Below are 20922 nucleotides of genomic sequence, written 5' to 3'. Positions count from 1 at the left end.
CACCGGCCAAAGGGAGCAGCACCACCGGAGAGGCACACAGAGAGAGAGAAGAGAGAAAGGAGGAAAGGGAATGGACGGAGGCAAAGGTGCCAAGTGTGGGGAGGGGATGGACGGGGAAAAAAAAGAGAGCGAGCGGCCCCGGGTTCTCGGCTATAAATTATGGCGTAATCTGGGATTCGGCTTGCGCCGCTATACGTTATAACGCGCCCGGTTCGCTGCTTTTCGAGGCCGTGGCGAAAGCGCGCGCTTTTTGGAGCGGGCTGCCGACGTCGAGTTGCGAGGAAGAGTGGAAGGCACATACTGAGAGGTGTGCGAGGCTAGCGGGGAGGGCAGAGGGCGGCGGGGAATGGTCCGTGGAACTGAGTCGGCACACAAAGAACAGCAACACAAACAAAAAAAAACGCGGGAACTGACTTCTACTTGCCTGTCAGAAGAATCTTTTCCTGCTAAAAAAGAGAGAAAACTCGGCCCTGAGAAGCGGCAGGGCGGACGCAAGAGTTGCTGAGTGGGGTTAACTTTTCGCGAGCGTAGCGTTGTTCGAAATCAGCACGCATGAATCACACGCCTCCATCCTATTTGGGCTGTTTGTATTTTTCTCGCCTTCTTTGCCGTCCTGCGCCATCGGGTGCTGCTGTGTTTAATGGCATTGAATTGCTGCAAGCTGGCTTTCAGATAAGGTGCTACAATCGCCTTAAAACGCCGACTTGGCATGAGAGGTGTGATGGATGAATCCCGCAGTTTGAGTGCTCAATTGTTTCGCATGAGCTCTCAATAATTCTAGGACATAGAAACAATGCCTTCGTGAATTAGGCATGGGGCGCAGCGTCTTAGCTAGCAGAAGTCGACCTTTAACAGCGCGTCAGCCGAAGCCACCTCGCGAGCTTTGAGAACAAGGCGACAAGTGGAGAGACATTAAAATGCCATGCCTGCTGGAGTCACCAAGTCATTGAGTCCGCATTGTAATTCATGTATTAGTTGCTAAAAATGCCGTTCACTGTTGACATAAAGGCAAAGAACTTTATACTCCAGGGGAAGCTGGCGCAGGACTTTTTTTTTTCTCCTCCGGTTATTGAGGTCGAGGGCAAAAGTCTAGAAGTATTTTTTTTGTCATGAACAGACACAAGTACAGAAGGCACAGGCCTGAAGCACGGAATCGCATATTGAGCTTTCCGGTTGCTCAGATGTGTGCGAGACTTTCAGGTTACGAATTACGGCACCAACAGGGTACAAATGCGCTGTAGGTCCAGAAAAAACATCAATTACACTGCCGTCGGTGTAAAACGAAACTTTGCAAGCATGCCACGAGCAACTTGAGTTTCGCTTTATTTGTGTTTCCTAACTAGGGCGAAAAGCGACTTCTAATGTTCAGAATAAGAAGGGACTCTTGTACACAGGCACAACACGCTTTCCTATCCACATGACAGCGTTAACCCTAGAGTCAGGAATGCACTACGCAACGTGAAATGCTTCCCCTGAGAGCGGGGCGTCCCTGGTTTAACAGTCATAGCTCCCGTCACGGAGGTTTTCCGTGGCTTGAGACGCCTTAAGACTGGAGTATGGTCGGACTGTCGTAAAAGAAAGCTCAATGACTGACTTCACCATTGCGAGATCACGTGATGAAGTGCAGACAAATCGGAACTAGAGCGCTGCGGTGTGCACCCAAATGCGACCAACCAGTGAGCATGTAGCACATGAGACTGCGTGACCCTCCTACCTGTGTGCAGCCAGGTGCGGATCATCATGAATTGTATCGGGCGGGGGGGTATGTCTATAATAGACTCTCCACCTTTTTTCTGAGCACGATGAAATGGCATTACTGGCCCGCAAGGCTTGTCGTCGCCCGTTTCTACATACTGAGAACCGCACACGCTATGAGGGAAGAGAAAGGTACAGGCACCACAAAAAGTTCTCGCAACACGAAAAATCATGAACAAAAAAAAAACAGCTGCCCAGCAGCCTGAGCCTGGAAGCAAGAAGTGGAGTATGTGTTGTGTACTTCCTTGGGCAATCACACGCAAGCAAGGCCCCCACTTCCATTTCGTGTTCTGCTGTGCGACTCGCAAACGGAATCGATTCACTCCTTAAAAGGAAACAAGTGCGGATCGTCTCGCTGCCGTTGCTTTATAACAGCATGACAACGCGCTGATCAGACTTCTCCAAGGCCTCGTTCTCATACAGTTCAGCCGTTCTTTACCCCTCTACGGACTTGACCCTACCATCGTAAGCTATAGGCTGCAATAGTTGACAGTCCGAATAGAATCGAATCGCCCTGCTCTTCTTTCAAGCTTTCAGCGCGCACGCGTTATGCAAGACCCGCGCAAAGCGCATTCAAGCACGTGATGTTCCAGCGACGGAGTGCAAATTACGACGCCGCGGCCACGAAAGCAATTCTATTTCCACCGACAAGTTAGCGCAAACGCACGCCATTCTTCGCTACTTTCGGCGCCACAAAGTTCAAAGAGTGCTGCGATTGCGTTTTGGTGAGCGATTTAGGACTGCCAGCGTGGTGAGTCGGTGCTCATTGCATGCAGCAGTTCGAAAATAAGCACGGATCACGGATTACGATGCAGAACAATGTAAATTGAAACGACAGGCAGCGTTAGTGCGCACCAATGACTCGGCACCACGCTCAGCATTGCCTCATTAAAAATGTCCTATCTAGAGCAATAAATACAACGAGGACTAGGATCAATCAGCTCGATGCTTATTTTAGCTTCTAGCATTCGCTCAATGTCAGGACACTAATGACTCGTCGCTTGTGAAATAACACACGGCGTCTATACGGTATATGCGTGTGCTCTACTAATAAAATTATACGACATTAATTTAAACTTCGCTCAGAACATGCATGGATAGTACGAGTTCCTTTTGTCACTTATTGGAAAGCCTGCTATACATCATGTGGTGTAGACAGGGGCTTATTATTTTTCATTCTTTTAGGTTGCCCCAACCTACTGAATGCCCACTTCTGAGAATTCATTGGCGCCCTTAACCAAAACGCTCGATCTTCGATAAGTGCATGCAAATCCCACGCTTGCCCGGGTAAGCTGAAAAATGCGTTGCTCACGAGGCCTATCTCGACCGGGCGCGCACATGTTAATATTTGTTACGTAGGAACGCAAAGAAGATTAGTGGAGGGATTAGAGAAGTTGCTCGTTCATGAGATGTAGGTTCGTGACCTATATATATATATATATATATATATATATATATATATATATATATATATATATATATATATATATATATATATATATATATATATATATATATATATATATATATATATATAATATATATATATATATATATGGTTTCCGTAATTTGTCCGCTAAATTCAGCGAAGCACAACCAGCTTTTGAGAGTTGTACTTCCCACAGTGCAAGGTTAAACGCGCAACTCGTTGAGCTCAGCAGTAAATGCCCGCAGTGTTTAAAATAGTCATCATGCGCTTTTAGATACCACTCAATCCTATGTGTTACAGTCCTATGTGCTAATGGATATTCGCACTGACAGAAGCAATTTTCGAATGAACTAAAAGATACCGGTCACTATTCTCGAACTCGTGGCCTCGCGGCTTGCCGTGGACTCGGAACAGTGTCAGCATTTTTCACAGCGGAAAGAAGTTGGTATACATGAAGTTAGTGAAAGAACGGCACAACATGCGGCCATGCGGAAAGCCGCAATAATCGACTGCATGCATTAATACACGCTAGCCGATACAAGTACGGCCGAGCCGCCGCGGGTGGCTCAGTGGTTATGGTGTTCGGCTGCTGACCCGCAAGACGCGGGCTCGATCCCGGCCAAGCGATCGCATTTCGATGGGGGATTAATTCTAAAGGCCCGTGTCCTGTGCGATGTCAGTCCACTTAAAGAAGTCCAGGTGGTCGAAATTATCCGGAGCCCTCCACTGCGGCGTCCCTCATAGCCTGAGTCGCTTAGGGACGTTAATCCCAATAAACCAAACAAGTACGGTCGAAGTTACGATCGCACAATGACATACGTCTGCAAGGTCTCAAGCGAATGAGCGCGTCACAGTCCTCCACCTCCCAATTTCCCCCCAGATTCCTGGGTAAACGAGTCGCGACGCGAAGCGCGACTCTCTCCATCGCTTTCCGTGTCAATCCGGTCGGGATTGACTAATCCGAGTTTCATTTGGCCGGATTAAGAGCACCCGGATTTTTTGCAGTTGCGGATTGCCTCTACCCACCTCCGCGTCCGGGGGTGGGCATCCCGCGCGTTCGTATCTGATGACTGCCTTCCCATCCGACATTTTCTTTTCTATATTATCCTCCTTTGCCAATCAAAGTGCTGATCGATTCGCAAGCCCAGCGTAATCTGTGTTCTTTTCGCTTTACGCGGAGCTCCATATTCCCATCGAATTTTGGTTCCTTCTCTGTGGGCCGGTCTCATCAGCACCTTGGAACAAGCACTTTAGGCGCCTCTCATAGAACCGCCATATCCTTTCTTTTTCTGCAGTAGTGGGAAAAATGAGTCACGTTAGGTTTCCAAAGCGTCGCTCGGGTCAAAGACGTCGGAGATACTCACCCGGATTTCCATGTGACAGGTCCAGCATCGGGTGTAAGTGGAGAGCTCACAGACCTACGGTGTCGTTCAGTATATGGCGAGTGCAAGATGACATTATTCTTTGAAACAGATACTGCGGCTATCACGAACGCTTCAGTAATTGCCTCTGACTGTTTTCAAGGCACGGGCGATAAAAAGGGCGAACACGGTCTCTCGCAATTTTACGCGAAGCTTGCCAGCTTAATGATTCACCCAAAGTATTAGTAGCGAGTGGATACACAGATGACAGTGCTTAGATACGCGGCTCCAAATATAATTGCAAACTTAATTATCCCGCCAACTAACGTCGCCTGACTTTCAGTAATCACAAATCAGCCGGACTTTCATAGCCGGTGGCATGAGGTCCAATGTGACACACAACGTCTGTACGTTTACTCATCAGCAGTGGCGGTATTCTTAATTGAAACTCACGGCATTTTTTTTTTTTACGCGTACGAGCTCTTCCATAACTAAACTCTGATTCACAGTGCAATCAAAAACAATTTCTGAACGCCCATGCAGCCGTCCCGGCAAGTGCAATTTCCTGCACCGGCGCTGTTTCCTGTTGCATCAGACACGCGAATTCTTTAATTATTATGCTGTAAATAACGCACAACGGAATTCCAACCTTATCAAATCATCGATTCGACCTCGCAACAACCAAGACGGATCGTGCTGGCTCAACAACACGCGGTCGGAGCATGACGTGCATTACTATACATCTGGTGCTGGTGTTTCTTTCTTTGGGGTCGTATTTCTTTATTACTTTTGTTTCCAGCTTCGGGACCCACGAGGGACACCAATAGCACCAGGGCACTTCCAATCAACAATAACAGCCAAGCGTCGTGACATCAGTGGGGCCTGGTCTCCGCAGCGGCGACCACCGTACGCGGAGGGTGGAAGCCAAGCGACAGGAGGATGCTGCGGGGCTCCTGTTCGGCTGACTGGACGCCGGATTCATCTCGCGAGCCTGATGAGAAGAAGCGCCGCGCCGCGGTTCCCCGCGGCAGCTCGTTCCGCATGTACGGCCTCTGCGTGCGCCGACCGCAGCAGAGAAGAAGGGAAGAAAGGGGCGGGGGTGTATCGAAACGCGCCCGATGGGAGACAAAAAAAAATACAGGAACGAAATGAACGAAGAAACGAAGGGCGCAGCGCAATTCCGGACCGCGCAACAATGGGGCCACCCACCTCAGTCCGCAAGCCGCGTCGCCGCGACCTGCAACAAACACGCAGGAGACAGGGGAGGCAGGCTGCTTGCTGCTGCTCCCTTCCTAAATTAAAATGCCCCGATCGAATGCGAGCTGCCGCCGCCGCTAGCTCCTCGAGCAAAAGGGGGCGACCCCCCTCCTTCGGGCTTTCGCCGGGCGACGGCGGAAGGTTTTATTTCCCCAGCTCATTTCTCGACTTCATTCGAAGAGGGGGTGTGCAGGAGGAGGGAGTCTCCTATATTGCGTCTGGCAGAAGAGAGGAACTGCTGCGCCACCGCCGGCAGCAGGAGATATAAAAGAGGAATTGCATCCTCGAATCGCCCTCTTCTCGAGCGGGGGGTGGCGAGGAGGTTGGGCGCGGGCGCCGAGAGGAGTTATGATTGGAACCAGCGGGAGGTCATCCGTGTGGAACTGCCGGCCGACGCTGGTGGCTCCGTAACGCGGAGGAGTGCTTCGCCGGCGAGCAGCAAAAGAACGGTCGCTCCGCGGCTGCGTTATTTCGGTTAGAGATTGGCTCCACGGCTACGCTATAACCTCCCTCCCCTCCTTCGCTTTTTCGATCTTCCCTCCCTTTCAACCCTACCCCCCAAGCATCACCACGCTTGTTCTTTACCATCTCTCTTCCCTCTGCTCTCCCGGCGTCTTCGTGACCCCCCTTTCTGGGCGCCCGCGTCCGCAATTTCCTCCTTTCGCCACTAATCTTTGTCCTCTTCCTTTCGTGTTTTTTTCCTGTTCTTTACTTGACCCTTCCCCCGCCCTTTAATTATTTTTTTTTAAAATCTCATTCTACCCATACGTGCTTCCTATGTCCATTTCTTTTTTGAACCTCCGGTAGCCTTGCGAACCGTTCACGCCGAAAATTACGCAACCAACAACGCGGCCGCGCCAGGTCTCGGGGATGCTGCCGCAGCTGTCCATCCCATCCATGCAAGATCGATCTGCATCTATTATCGGTTGTGACAGTTTGTTCATTTCGCTACTCCCGGCTCCCTTCCCTCCGTTCTTGTGTTCCTCGCACACAGTATATATTGCGAACCGCCCTCATCATAAGCACGCGCTTACGCCGGGAGGAGAGGGGGGTGCAAAGAAGAAGGCAGCCAAAACAGCGAGACATGGGGGGGCGCCTATATGCACACGTGCCCTATTGCGCCTAAACGCTGCTGCTGGCTTTTCCATATCGAGCGCATACATTTTTTTTTTGCTCCCCTCGATCGGACACGGAGACAACACAAGCTGGCCTCTGCGCATCTGTTCCTGACAGTCACGCGCCAAGTCATATAACGTATTGATTCTCCCGTGGGCCTGCTCTACGTACATACGAGAGGAGAATCAAAAGGGGCGCGCTCATATGTATTTCCCGTCGATTGTCACAGTGCGTCGTTTCGTGTGTTCGCGTTTTCATCAGGCGCGGCCATTGTTCCGCAGCCAGTATTATTGCCCGCCGTAGGAGATATAATAAAAGCGCCGGTCGCGCCGTGTCCCATTTAACCGCATCAAGACCCCCCCCCCCCCCCCCCCCCCCCCCCCCCCCCCCACCCCCCCCCCCCCCCCTTCGACAGCACAACAGGGTAACCAAAAATAAAAGCGTTTGATGCGCGCCAAGCGCAATGAAACGGCCCGTGACAAAACGTACACCTATTGCTCGACGCTGTAAATCGCCCCAGGGTTCGACTTTGTGGCGTCAAAACTTGCATTTCTCGTTCCAGACGCCGTCACGGAGAAAGAGGCCCAGCAAAAAAAAAAAAAAAATATGAGGCAGACAGACACATACGGGCACTCGAGCAGGCGTTATTCATCTGCGCTCCCCTGTACCAATATCAGTGCGGCGCACTTGACAACAAAAAGAAAAAAAACGCGTCGGGGAGAGAGAGTGGCTCAATATCCCTTGTCGGGCCGGAATGAGTTTGCTTCAAGAATACACAAGCGGAGAGAAGGACGCAATTACGCCGGGGGCGAAAGCGACGCTTGCTAAGCGTGCGTCACCGTCGTGTAATGACTGCGTGTGTATATCTGTACCCAGATGTGAAAAGCTCGTTAAAAAACAAGATAAAAAAAAAGAAATGAAGAGAGCAGCGGGCTTGTTGTGACTGGGTGTCTAGGTCTTTGCCAATGCCCTGATAAGAAGCGCTTCAGATATAATCGCAACGAAATGAAACTCGGACTTTGTTCGAGTGGCTAGATTGCGCCTCTCGGTTTCCGACGTTATCATCTGAACGCACGCGCGCTGCGAACTTGGCTACCAGTGCCAGCTCGTGGCGACCTCCGCTTGGCGTTAATTCCAGGATAAATGAAATTTCGCTACGAGTCTATATCATATTTTGAAAAGCTAATTATTCCTCCCTTCTAAATGTTATGTAATAACAAACTACACGGACTGCTCGCGAACGATATGCACGAGCGGCAAAAAAAGCAGCCAGTGAAGAGTGATGTTCGCCGTAGGATGCTGGTTCCGTAGGCCAGCGAATTAGGCCTTGGAGTTGGCATGCTGACCCTATTAAATTCTCTCCGAAAAAATCTGACAGCTCAATTACGCGTCGGAATTCAGCCACGTGCCGAGGCTCTCCGAAGGCTCTTAATTAGATTCGCTATCAGCAACAAGATTGGTTCCGCTAATAGAAAACGTTGCACGGCGAATCGAGACAGCGCCATGTATCGTTGTTCGTGCTCTGTTTGAGAAGGACCGGAAGAAATAAGTTGTAGAGGAGGGGCTGTGCGGTGGATGTGGGCGCAGCTTAACAGCCACTCGCAACGCGTCAACCTACACTCCCCTTCCGCAATTTTGTTTAAAAGAGTCTGGTGCGGTTCACTTTTTCCAAAGCTCTCGGGATATGCCCATGCGATTCCACTAATTTTTGTTAACAGGTCCACGCATGGGTTCGCTATGTTGTTAAAACAAAAAAAAAAGCAGTCGTTTTGTATTGAGCCACAACGGTGGCCAAGTGGTTGAGCATCCGTCTCGCATGCGGGAGGTGCGGAGTTCGATCCCCAGTGCCGCCGGGTACCCACCGGTTATACAATGGGTACAAGCTTTCCCCTGGTCTGGTGCTCGGCTTATTTAGGTTGAAATGCTGGGGAAATGCGTCTTTGACCCCACCTTGTGTAGCCGAAAATACCTTGCGCCATGGTGCTCTTTGGCCATAGATGATGCCCTTGCGGCTTAAAAATCCATCAGCATCGTTTTGTATTGGTCATTTCCGTAATTAGGCTTCCCACACACAAGCAAACGTGGTTACCTGTGCAGCACGTGCTTCTGCGAACTCTAGTTTGCTGTGTTTATTTGTTTTTCGTTCGGCCTCAAAAGAAAATAATTGCGCCAAGGCAAGTAGAAACATAAAACGGTAGGGCGTAGTGAAGTTCGCATGCAAATAAAAATAATCAGCATGGTCAAATGATTGCTTGTGCAGCTGTGAAAAACATCCCCTACGCCCTGCATCTCTGTTGTAAAGACGTAGTGCCTAAGTGGGCAACAGAAATGGGAAGGACGCAGATGCCTTCAGAGCCAAGCACAGGTTCCATCGTATTAAACTGTAGCCGAATTCTAATGACTTCTCTTTTTTCAAGCGTTTGCGAATTCTGCAAACGCTCTGCATTTAAGTAAACCTTTTCGTAATTGCTAGTTCGCGGAAACTTTGGACAAGTGACACCAATTTTCACTCCTGAGAGCTTAAAACTCGTTGTGTACATTAAAAAACTCCTGAGAACTCAGGAGCATTAGTGCATATACAGAAATCGCTTTCTTCTGAGTCATACAACACCTTGCACTTGATAGCCTGGCAAATCACGACACTTAATTGCGCTGTCTAATTGATGGTCATTTTGGAACGATGTTTTAAAAGCTTGTTTACGCCTTTCGCCAGCCTCTTCACAGAAGTCAGTAGCAACTCAGCCCTAACGAGGAGAGTTAATATGGCTTCGTCCGCTGTGTTATCCTACTTAGAAATGAGCAAGAGGTCGGTTTGTCAGCGTTAATAAAAATATATTCATCAAGTCTGGGTGTTTCCATCAACGTACACATTAAAAAAAAATGCAGCCGTCGGTCTAAAATCGCATTCTTTATGACCTCTTCCTTGCTGTGTACACTACGGGCCTGTATGCCTTCAGAAACATGCAACGTCTAATGTCTGATATTTTGTTTAATATATACGCGGTAGAATGCGTATTTAAATCAAAATTACAAATAATCTCATGTTTATGCGTGAGATACCTGGCAGTTGTGGGCTCAGAGCTTATTCAGGCAAGGAATCCAACTTGAAAAGCTGCTCAGAGTACTCATATCGCTACGCAATTCCCGAAAATGTGACTCCGTGGGAGGATAGTGCTTACTCCGAGACATCCGGCCGCACTTTGCCTGCAGAAATTTTCTTAAAAACGACGCAGAGAGGTATGTTCTATTGCGGTATCTACGTTCTCCAGTCGGACTGCATACACCACGTTTACATGGCGCCTCCTCTGGCGCTGTATAGAGTTTGATTACTATTTTGCGCATGTTTCTGCTTTCGAGCATGCGCCAACTGGACCACCTCCGCGCGTTACTTGACTCTCAGGGACCGTGCAGAGTGCAAGACTCGGGCATGATTCTTACATCTTTCTAAGCGACTCTATGCAAACAATGGGAACAACATCTGTGTATGCATTCGACAACCGCAAGCGATAGTTTAATCAGCGAGACCACTAATGCGTTATCTCCGCAAATGGATAAAACACCGTAAACAAAAGCAAGGAATCTTACCTGGCATACAATAGCCGCTATTTCGTGCCCATCACTTGGATCCGAGTAGCGAGACTGAGTTGATTTGTACCCCGGTCCTCAGCTCAGCTCTTTGGACCTGTGACACGAGATAAAAAGAAGAGAAAAATAAGTATGAAAAACGACCTGAACCCGAAATGCTCGATAATTAAAACACTTTTATTTAATATCCACTCAACGATGCAGGCTGCGTATTGTTCTTCTTGAGCCAAATGAAGCATGTTTGCATCAGAAAGAACAGAACTGATAAGCTACTAATAAACGCGCAGCTCACCGTATAATCACATGCAAAAAAAATTGGCGGTGTTTAGCTCTGGTTAAACCTGGAGTGACGCGATAGCTACAGCTGGCTGAGTGGAACTTGGCCACGTGACGAACCACGTGGCAGGGTGGCGCGCCGCCACGCTGAAGGCTCGAAATGCTACCGTAATGTAGCTATCGCTACAAAAAAAAAAAAAAACCTGGCGACAACTGCGGGTCGACATGCAAAAGTGTCTGCAAGCATAGGAGATAGGTAAAAACAAAAGCAGCTCACTTCTCCAGTTTCATCCCCAATATCCGGGTATGCGCACTGAGCCTCACCGCAAGGTCTTCGTTGCTCTCACACTCATGTCGCAGACCGAGAGTAAAACCGCCCCTAACCGCCCCTCACATGAGATATGTGGCGCGGCGTTTCCCGACTGCAGCTGTGTAATTACGCACCGCTCACTGGCTAATATTAATAGCAAAAAGAAGTGATGGCGTTCCAGAGACAGGGGAAAACACGGAACAGAGAGCGCTGTACACTGTACATCTACTGAAACAATGCATCACTTTCGCTCTCATCTGACACGCCGATAACCGCAAAGAATAGCGCCTATTTGAAACAGGGCCGCTCATGGTCCCCTCTACTGAGTAAATGACCTCCCCCCCCCCCCCCCCCCCCTACCCTCACGCACTGCCGCAAGAACGCCTCTATGAGCCTAATGAAGGGTCCACTCTCGGCGGCGGATGAGCACTACTTAATTTATCTGCCCCAAACTGAAATGAAGGCAACAGATAAGATGTCAATTGGCCGTTCTCCGCACTCACTGAGTGCTGCTGACTCTATCTTCCCCGAGCTGAAATTAAGACAACAGATAAGAAAAGAGTTCCGGGAGAGGCAAAGCGTGCGGAGACAAGATTATTGCTGTTCGAACAAGTTCCCGTTGAATTGCGTCCATAATTGCTCCGCGTGATCTGAGCAGAAGCACTCTCCCTGGTGCTTTCCGTTAATCGAGCGTCAATAATATTACCAGCATTGAAAAACCCACGGCGTACAATCAAAGAGGTGCAAGTCTGATTAGATATATCAGGAAGCGAATTCGTTGAACACTTTCGGTTTCTTTTTTCCGTTAGGCTTTCGTTTCATTAACGCGCCGAAGTGCTATAATATATGCAATTTGTACAATCTGCGTCCTATATTAATGGCTTGCATGCTTCACACGATCACTATGTATTTATTCCCGAGAGTGTTAGGCATATCTTACTAGCCCTAGGTCACACGCATAGATTAAAGGGCTCAGTGCTGAAAAAAATAAGTGTAATTACGTGCCGCGACAAGCAACGAGAAAAGGGAACAGAAAAAGGAATAGAACCCACGAGACGGGCCAGTGCGTATTTCCAAAAAACAAAATGGAAGAAAGCAGCATTCAACTCGCTTATGACAAGTAAAATTATTCAAGTTCGTGTCGTAATTCCGGCGACAGAGTAATCCATGGTTAAACGCGCTTTCGGCCTCGCGTAATGTTCACTCTATTTTTCCATTCATCATTAGAGTAATTCATTTTCACTGTGTTTCCCTAACTACACGCCAGTCTGTACACGTTACAGTCAAAGAGGTTTGTATTTCAGGCGACCGCAGTTTCGACAGCCGTATTAAACTGGCGCGGCTGCGACGGCCAAATCTTTCATCGAGCCCTGCGACAAGTGCGAGCAAAAGGCAAAAGGAGCAAAAAAAAAATAAAAAAAGCGAGCGGAGAGTGGCTCGTGTGCCACATAAAGCCAGCCCCGTCGACGCTGTCCATAACCGCGTCGGCGCGCGCGCCATGGGTGTCGGCTATTATTACATTTGGGCGCGAAACCGCTCCCGGGTGCCATTATTTTGACCCCCGCGGCCCCTGCGCTGGCTCATCTTCCACGGCAAACGGAAGAAGGGAGAAGAGGCTCGGAGAGGAAGAAGGTTGGTGACGCGGTGGCAAACTAGCCTAATCTCGTTCCCCGTTGCACGCGAGAGATGGGCTTCCTTGTTTCCCGCCCATTCCCCAGGCCCATTCCCCCCTTTTCTTTATTTTTTTTCTCATCCTCTCCTTTCCCGTGCAACGAACTCCTGCGCATCTGCGCTCCGAGGATCATTTTTCCGTCTTTCTCCGCCCCCTCTTCCCCCCCCCCCCTCCCCCTATTCCCGCTCTTCGACCGACCAGGGTGTTCATCCCGATCTCATCCACGAACGGTCCTCGCCACCCTCCGCCACCCCCAGTCCCCATTTGCCCTCTCGCATATTCCCTCCCGTGGCCTCGCGGCGAGTTCGAATTAGATCGCGGTTATGGGCAATTCGGCGGTCGCCCGCGCAGCCTCGGGATAAGAAACTCATCGGCACGAACCCCGCTCTTCCAGGCAGGCAATCGAACCCCCCTCCCCTCCCATGGTCCCTGCATTCGTTGCTGCTCCCCAACTGCGAATGCTGCAGGCACCACCATGCGTCTTTGTTGTTTGCTGGTTGCATGCCGCTTATTTTCCTCCCCGCCATGCATGCCGTGCGGCTTCCTTAATTCACTGTTTTACGTTGAGACGCCACATTTTCTATTTTTGTTCACTCTTTTCGATAGGAGGAAAATATGATCATAACGCTTACGTTTCCTCAGAGCACTGGAAAGCAGTCATATAGAATGCAGATGAACTCCCGGCTGAAAAATGACAGCTAATGCGTCAAGATGTGGGCAGATATCGCTATTCTGGTATTTAGGGTTGCGCACTGTATGGGTTCGACGGCCACACGTATATGACGAGCACGTCAAGGCGTCAATCGCGGCGCATTTCAAGATGTCAGAGTTGGCCGCGACTCAAAAGTGCAAGCAGCGTTAGAAAATTTTCCAGCACTTTGCAAAGCTTACAAAGTCCTAGCTGCGCGCACAAGTCGGATGCAGTCGTCAGCGCATGAAGCGACCTAATGAGAGCTAGCGGCCTTAGTTGAGTTTGTGGTCGTTCCATGAAAGATGCATGGTTGGCTTAAGTCAGGGAAGGTTTGGAAAGATAGATTCGAAGGTCCACGCGTGTTCTAGGGTACCCCTTTTCCTAAGGCCGAAGCGCTCTTCACGCTCTGTCATCAAGCCCTGTGGACTCCTTGATGACTGTGCAAGTCGATACATTATAAATGAAACATTTGGCTCGCACTCAAGAACTAAGTTTACTTCGGCATGGAAGTCAAAGAAGTGTTTAGGCAATCTTATTGGCTTCGCTCTCATACTGACGCGTTAATCACTGGTGGTGTGAATATAGGGTGTTCCCTTATATATTTCTCCCACTTGTAATAAATATCATGAGCACAGCCGTCTATATAGTACAGCTTCTGTTCCATCTCTATGGCATTCGCTGCGAAGGGCTTGGGCCGAGCAAGATCTTTATTTAGAAGAAGATAGACTTCTACCGACTATATGACAGAGGCGACTATACGATAGAGGCGCATTCTTGGGTTACTCTTTGATGGAGTGGTTGCGGGTGGTCCCATATGAGCGATGTACTTTTTGATTTTTTTTTGTCCAAAAAAAATGTGGTTTAGAGTGGTTTTCATAAGTAAAACCTCTCTTGGGAGGTAGGGCGGGGAGGCGACCTCCCACTCTGCCCCTTCCTCTACAAATCTGCCTCTGCTACACGAAGGGTCTCTGCAATTTAATCTGGAACCCAGAAATGCACATTTCAGACTTGTTACCAAATGGCCTGAACAACCTACTTTGTATTTGAAAACCCATTCATATACAAAGTAGCTCGACTATTCTGGCCTTTGGTAGCAAGCTTTAGCTTTTGTGGCTCTATGTCTTATAGCAGCAAGCGCTACATCTTTCTTGCTCACATACTTGTGTCTTCAAGTTTAACTTGGAGAACACAAATACGCCTTATAATGTCTGAAAGCTACAGCACATAAAAAGAGGCGCATTGCATAGATTAGGTTGCCGTTATACCCCTTCAAGGACTAGAGCTTGAGAGAGCCCAGAGGACAAAAACTCATTAAACCGTCGACTGACTGATTTACTTTGATAAACTAGAAATCGTAGCAACATACCTGTCACCGGTCTTCGCACAATGTTCAGCTGTAAATATAACCGTCCTTCCATTCGAGAAGACACCTTATTTATGTATCATATTCTCCATATTCTTTTCTTATCGCCTATGCTTGTATCGCGGCTTCAGATGCGGAAAATACTTGCGGAGGTGTAACACAGTCCTGTTGACGGCGTCATATCCATGCTGACATTCCTTTTCGTCGCACGCATGGCGAACGAACCATTCCACTACGGGCAACGTGCAGGCGCCAACAGGAGAAACCGTGTGACAGCTCAGGTATTGACGTTATAGTTAAGCGCACCGCATTACCTATAGGCTAGAGGAAAGCCGAAGTATGCACTACCCAGGGGCAGCCAATTCGCACGTGTACGTGCCGCTTTTCCAGGCGGCGTGAGAAGCTGCTCGCACGCAGCTCCTCGCCACGCGGCAGCTGCACCGTTTCAATATTCAGAGTACAATTCCCTTCGGCCACGGCTAACCACGCGGCTCGACATGAGACATCAATGATGCACGGCTCACTTTCACCGCATGATTCATTGTCGGCCGCAAAGGCTCGGGTGGGGGTGGGGGGGGGGGGGGGAACAAAGGGGACGCGACACACAGGCATTCGAAGCTGATGTCGCATGCACGCTCCGATCCGTGTAAGGCCCGACAACACCAAAGCTCTCCGCAATAACGTGACGAGTCCGCGCTGGAAGCGAAAAAAAAAGAAAGAAAAGTAGGCATGGAGCGGCTAGATCCGTTCGCAAAAGGAACGCGTCCAACGAGGAAATGAGAAACCCCGTGTCACGCGTTCGTATCGGTTGCCGTCGAACGGCTACTGGTATGCGGCCTATAACGCTATGCGGGACGACGGCGAGTCTCCGAAATTGAAGTCCCCTGGTGGCTCAATCAAGCACGCGTTATTCGCGCTTCCCCTCCGCTGTTCTTTATTTCGTTTTAGTTTTGTGTTTAGTCTTTTTTTCTTCTACTGATTCTTCTGTGATGTCTTTATATCTGAACGGTGGATTCTTTCCTGTCGATAAGTGCAATCAATGTGCACACACGTCCAGCAGCGCTACTCTGAGGATCTCACGCCGTCCGTCCTGTGGCTATCACCGTGTCCGCCGTATAGGAACCGTCGCTTGTTCCATACAGACTGCCCCAATAATGGACGCAATAACGGCGCCTCCAAAAACTAGAAGCGAACGACGGCGGCAAAGCAAGAACCATAGAGGAAGAACATACAAACAAAGAGGCACTGTGCCAACGAACGGGACATCAGCCAAACACGGGCAAGGTGGGAAATGAGGAGTGTTAAGCAATAACAATGGCAGGACGGGTGACGCCTGCCCCTGTGCATGAGCACGCGCGGACCCTGCTGTATATGCCCGCTACGAGCAAGGGCGACTGCGAGGGGAGACGGAGTGGAGAGGAGGCGCCGAGACTCCCGCTTATATACGGCCTGGCGGCGCAGGCCGGCTGTGCAACACAAGGGAGGAGGAGGCCTCGCAGCAGTGCGAGCAATACACAAGCGCAACACACTTGCGCACGATCACGCGAAACTCCACGAGGAAGAGAGAGCGATAGAGATAGAAAGAAACGGGCCGTCCCCTTATTGGATTGCCGTGCCGTCTGTCGCAGTCGTCGCTCGCGGCGAGACACCAAAGACGTGATCATCCCGAAAGGGGGTGGGAAGGGGGGGGGAGGCGACAGGCAGCACAAAGGCCGCCGCCTATACCGGCGCGTCGCGTTGCGTTGCCCTGCGCCTTATTTTTCTCGCGCTGGCGGCGGCCAGCGGGAGGAAACCTATTGCTGCCAATATGCGTGTCAATTCAGCAGGGCAGCAAGCGACTCTCCCTTTCTCAATTTGCCCTCCCCTTCCGCCCTCGGAACCGTATTGTCTCGAGGGAAAGCCTCGCGCTCAATACTGCGGTAGCTTCTACATCGCGGTCTTCAATCACCTCTGACCCCCCTCCTCCTTTTCCTGTTACTCTCTCACCGACGGCGTCATAGTGGCTGTCTGGCTGGCTCTACCGCCACGACAGCGGCGTCGGATAGCTGGACTACGGTGTAGCGGCTCGCTGGCCGCACTGAATTGCTGGGATGCCGGAGGTGTCGTCTACGCCTGTTTCGTGGCCGAAGCGAACGCGGGAAACAAAGCACGCGCATCGAGAGCTCCCGCGACGTGCAGCCCCCAAAGCCGGCGGTGCTGCCTCGAGCGCTCGACGTCCGCTTATTGGCTCGCCGGGCAGCCTCAATTTCGAGAGAGCGGTTTTCTTGTCGATAGATCCTATCGCCTGCGGGGGCCACCGCCATTCCCGCTTTTCTTGTCACTGGGGCTGGGTCCGAATGTACTTGGCTTTTCTCTTTGTTCCTTGTTTCCGCGAGGCATCTCCATTTCCTGCCAAAATCCTACCGGCGTCCGGTCCTTTCCCTATTTCCGTTTTTTTTTCTTTTGCGGCTAAAAGTGATATTGTTTCAAGTTTCTTTCGTCATGTTTCAGTTTAATCTATTCCCCTGAACTGAAACAATGTGTTCTTCACCTCGGCTGTTCCCTCATAAAAATGGTCTATAGGCAGTCTATAGGCTTCTTATAAACTCTACTGCCTTCCTATAGATATTTATTATTGTATATTCATAGACTATAAACTGTCTACAGACAAAAGTCTACTAAAAGTGTACGGCCATAAATCTATAGATTGTTTATAGACTCTCTATACGATTTGTATTGCCTGTAGACTGTTCTCTAGGGTTTGTCTATACATTGTCTATACGGTCTAGACTTTCCATAGAGACTCTATAGGGTTCGCTGGTCCGAAAAGCAATCTGTATTTAAATTCGCTTTTTTTCTCGATATATATATATTTTCATTCGCCTTCAGTGGTCTGCCGCTCGAGTATCCTAATATTTCTATTAGGTACGTATGCTTCCGCATCGCCATCGGAATGCGGATAGCCCTGTTAAGGCACGACTTCTCCAGCAGCATGCTTCGCTGTTCCCATAGCACGACATAAGAGACAGTTGGGCAAAAACGCTACACAAGTTTTCAAATCATCGCCTTTACTTTTTTTTCATATATGTATGAAAAATAACTGTTTACGAATTATTTCCTACCCTCCTGGCAAAATTAAAACACCAGCCAAAGAAGGACACTGTAATATCGTAATGTGTGTGTGTGTGTGTGTGTGTGTGTGTGTGTGTGTGTGTGTGTGTGTGTGTGTGTGTGTGTGTGTGTGTGTGTGTGTGTGTGTGTGTGTGTGTGTGTGTGTGTGTGTGTGTGTGTGTGTGTGTGTGTGTGTGTGTGTGTGTGTGTGTGTGTGTGTGTGTGTGTGTGTGTGTGTGAGAGAGAGAGAGAGAGAGAGAAAGCAGCCAACAGTCACCGAAACCAAGGTGCATAGGGGAATATTTAAATTTCTTTTAATGTGTAGTGGCAATCAATCTGAGAATAACACTGCGATTAATCTGTCGCTTAAAGGAAATTACTTAATAGAGCAGCAGAAAAAACAACCATGCCGCCGGTGGGATCCCAACCAACGACCCCCGAATATCGCGTCCGGTGCTCTACCAACTGAGCTACGGCTGTCCAATCTGCTGCTTTCGTGGGTATTTATGCTTTGCGTGTAAGCGAACCTTGAGAGTGTTCACCAGCACCAGTGCCTTAATTGTCTGATACACGTAAACTCAGAGACCAGCTTCGCTGTTTTCATTTCACGAAAGAGCGTCGAAATCGCATCGAACAGCCACGTTATTTTTGAGTGACACCGTTAGGCGTCATAAAACCTGATTCAACAACGAGCCTAAATAACGCACGCAGATTGGAGCAAGGAAAGAAAAACAAACAAAACGTGACGTGGCCTCCGTCGCTCCTAATTTCCTGTCAGCCGTGATCCGTCACCAGCGCGCTGATACGCACAGCGTCCGGCAATTAGTGGAGACCACTCCTATTTAGGAGTGCTCCGAAAATTGGCAAACGTGCAGCAATATATACAAAGTGCTCAGCCAAAATTGCACGAGCAATTAATAACAGCCCAAAACATTCTGTCGCCAGAATGATCGAGCGAAGAAAGTCTGGACAAACACTTGTTTAGTTTGCGTGGTTGCCACCTCGTGCCGCATGGCGCTCAACTTTCAAAATTACCGCAGGAATTTTTAATGCTGGTTTTCATTGATTTTATAAGGCCGTAGGAACTAGTCAATGTGAATGTAACATATCATCATCTTGGTCAAATGTTTAGAAGAATCCCCCAAAGTGGGAGCAAATTTGTAATAATGAAGTAATTACTCATAATTGTATTTGTAATACAATTATGAGTAATTACTTAATACTAATAAGGGTGTCATTACTGCTTTATTAGAAATCTACTCCACCTTGGAAGTGGCTCTAGACCAGAACGCCGCCCCGTCGCCTCTTCAGTTTTTTCCTGATTTATGACATTATAATGAAACCACTGTTTCTTTTTTGGTGACGGTGATGGAAGTGGACGCTGTTCAACTTCAGTCCGGTCTGTCAGCCGCTGACGCCCAGAGGAAACGTCTTGGCCTCCCGAATGACGCAAGCAGCCAGGCCACCGTGGTGTACTCGGCCACCAGTGATGACTCTTCGGCTGACGACGGCCTCGCCAGAGTCCCAAGCAAGAAGGCCAAACGGAGACTGCGCAAAGGTGAGGACTCGTCGTCGTTGAGTACGTCCACGACGACAACGGAGCGAGGATCATCAGCACATACTGTCCTATTTATGCCAGAGAATCCCACCGATAATCTCAACTACATCAATAGGCAAGCCGCGTCCGCGTTCCTGGAGGCTCGCGTCCCGGGAGCAAATTAAGATGTGAGGGTGAATCGTTTTAGGAATGTCGTCGCCACTGATGTCATGGACCGTCACGCGCTTGAGAGTTTGAGCCACATCAGAACGCTCGGCGGCATCAGCGTTCGTTCCTATGTCCTTCTAGGCAGTGGCACTACGGCAGGCGTCATTTACAACGTCGACGTAGCCATCTGCGACTCTGATCTGCCCATTTTGATTCAACCAGCTACCGGCGGTGTAGCCATACTGCAAGCTCAGCATCTTGGGAGGACAAAGTGCATCAAGTTGACCTTCCAAGGGGACTGCATTCCAACGTACGTGAAGGTTGGGCACTTTCGGCATGCAGTTAAGACTTTTGTCCCGGAGCCTCTCCAGTGCCGGAAATGCAAGAAGATAGGACACGTGAGTAATGTGTGCATTTTCCTCATCGTGTGCCCACGGTGTACTCAGCTACACAGCGGCGATTCTTGCCAAGCAACAGTCCTTACGTGTGCCAATTGTCGCGGCCCTCATGGCGCTGCCTCAAAAGATTGTCCTCGCCTGAAAAAGGAAAGGGCGATACTCAAACAAATGACGAGACAATTCCACACACAGAGCAGCTGCCGCTAAGGTGCGATAACGTCGTCGCCCTCGTCACGGACCTTCTAATAGTGTAGCAATCATTGGAAAGGATCGTCCAAGAATTTTCGCAACTTGCCCTCCCGCTCGGCATACTACTTTAAGGATTGGGAGCAACATGACTGGCGAGGCACAGACTGTTGTCGCAGACGGGCCTTGACCATCCCTACCTGAGCTACACACACCCGCAGTGACCTAGCAGGTATTGCGTACTCAGAGTCCCGAGCCCATTGCTAATCAAGCACAAGTCACAACTCCGGTCCAAGACCGGGATCGGCAAGTCACTTGGACATCGCTCCCGAAGCACTGCACACTCTCAATGATGGAACAGTCACCGCGCACCTAGTGTGTTGAGCTATACTGCTGGTCGGGTAGTTGGTCAGAAACCGAACCAGGTCGCAGACGAGCGAGTGATTGCAATGTTGAAGCCAATCGTGAATGTCATGCGTGAGCTGCTTTCCAGCTTGTACGTGCCAGCTGCACAGAATGCACTGCAGATGCTGGATTTGTTGAATCCAGTGCTTGCAGCTGTCCAAAAGCTGACACAACGCATCCTGCAGCCTCGTCCTTCCGAGAAGAAGTCTGATGCTTACGTTGTCGTCAACATTACCAGCCGCAACGGCAAGCAGCCTTTCTTGACACTGAAACGTCTGCGCTGCTTTGTGATGGAGGGCCCTCGATCTGTTCTACTCAGGTCG

At 49.6% G+C, this 20922-nt stretch overlaps 1 protein-coding gene across 4 annotated transcripts in view; it reads right to left on the bottom strand.

Moving 5' to 3' along the window:
* Nucleotides 1–20922, bottom strand: part of LOC144129247 (uncharacterized) — a 122572-nt gene that overhangs the window by 62901 nt on the left and 38749 nt on the right. For 2 of the 4 annotated variants that reach the window (XM_077663258.1, XM_077663260.1), the window contains exon 2: nt 10504–10600. Coding sequence is in view for 1 of the 4 variants with exons in the window: in XM_077663257.1 (XP_077519383.1) it covers nt 4549–4560 (12 nt within the window). In the remaining 3 variants the exon portion in view is untranslated. Of the gene's footprint in view, nt 1–4548; nt 4692–10503; nt 10601–11056; nt 11370–20922 lie in introns of those variants that run through there. The other 2 variants (XM_077663259.1, XM_077663257.1) reach the window with 2 other exon arrangements.

This window comes from Amblyomma americanum, chromosome 4 (genome assembly GCF_052857255.1).
Source record: "Amblyomma americanum isolate KBUSLIRL-KWMA chromosome 4, ASM5285725v1, whole genome shotgun sequence".
Taxonomy (NCBI): domain Eukaryota; kingdom Metazoa; phylum Arthropoda; class Arachnida; order Ixodida; family Ixodidae; genus Amblyomma; species Amblyomma americanum.
The sequence above is the reverse complement of the archived record's forward strand: the minus strand, read 5'-3'. Positions and strand labels throughout refer to the sequence as shown.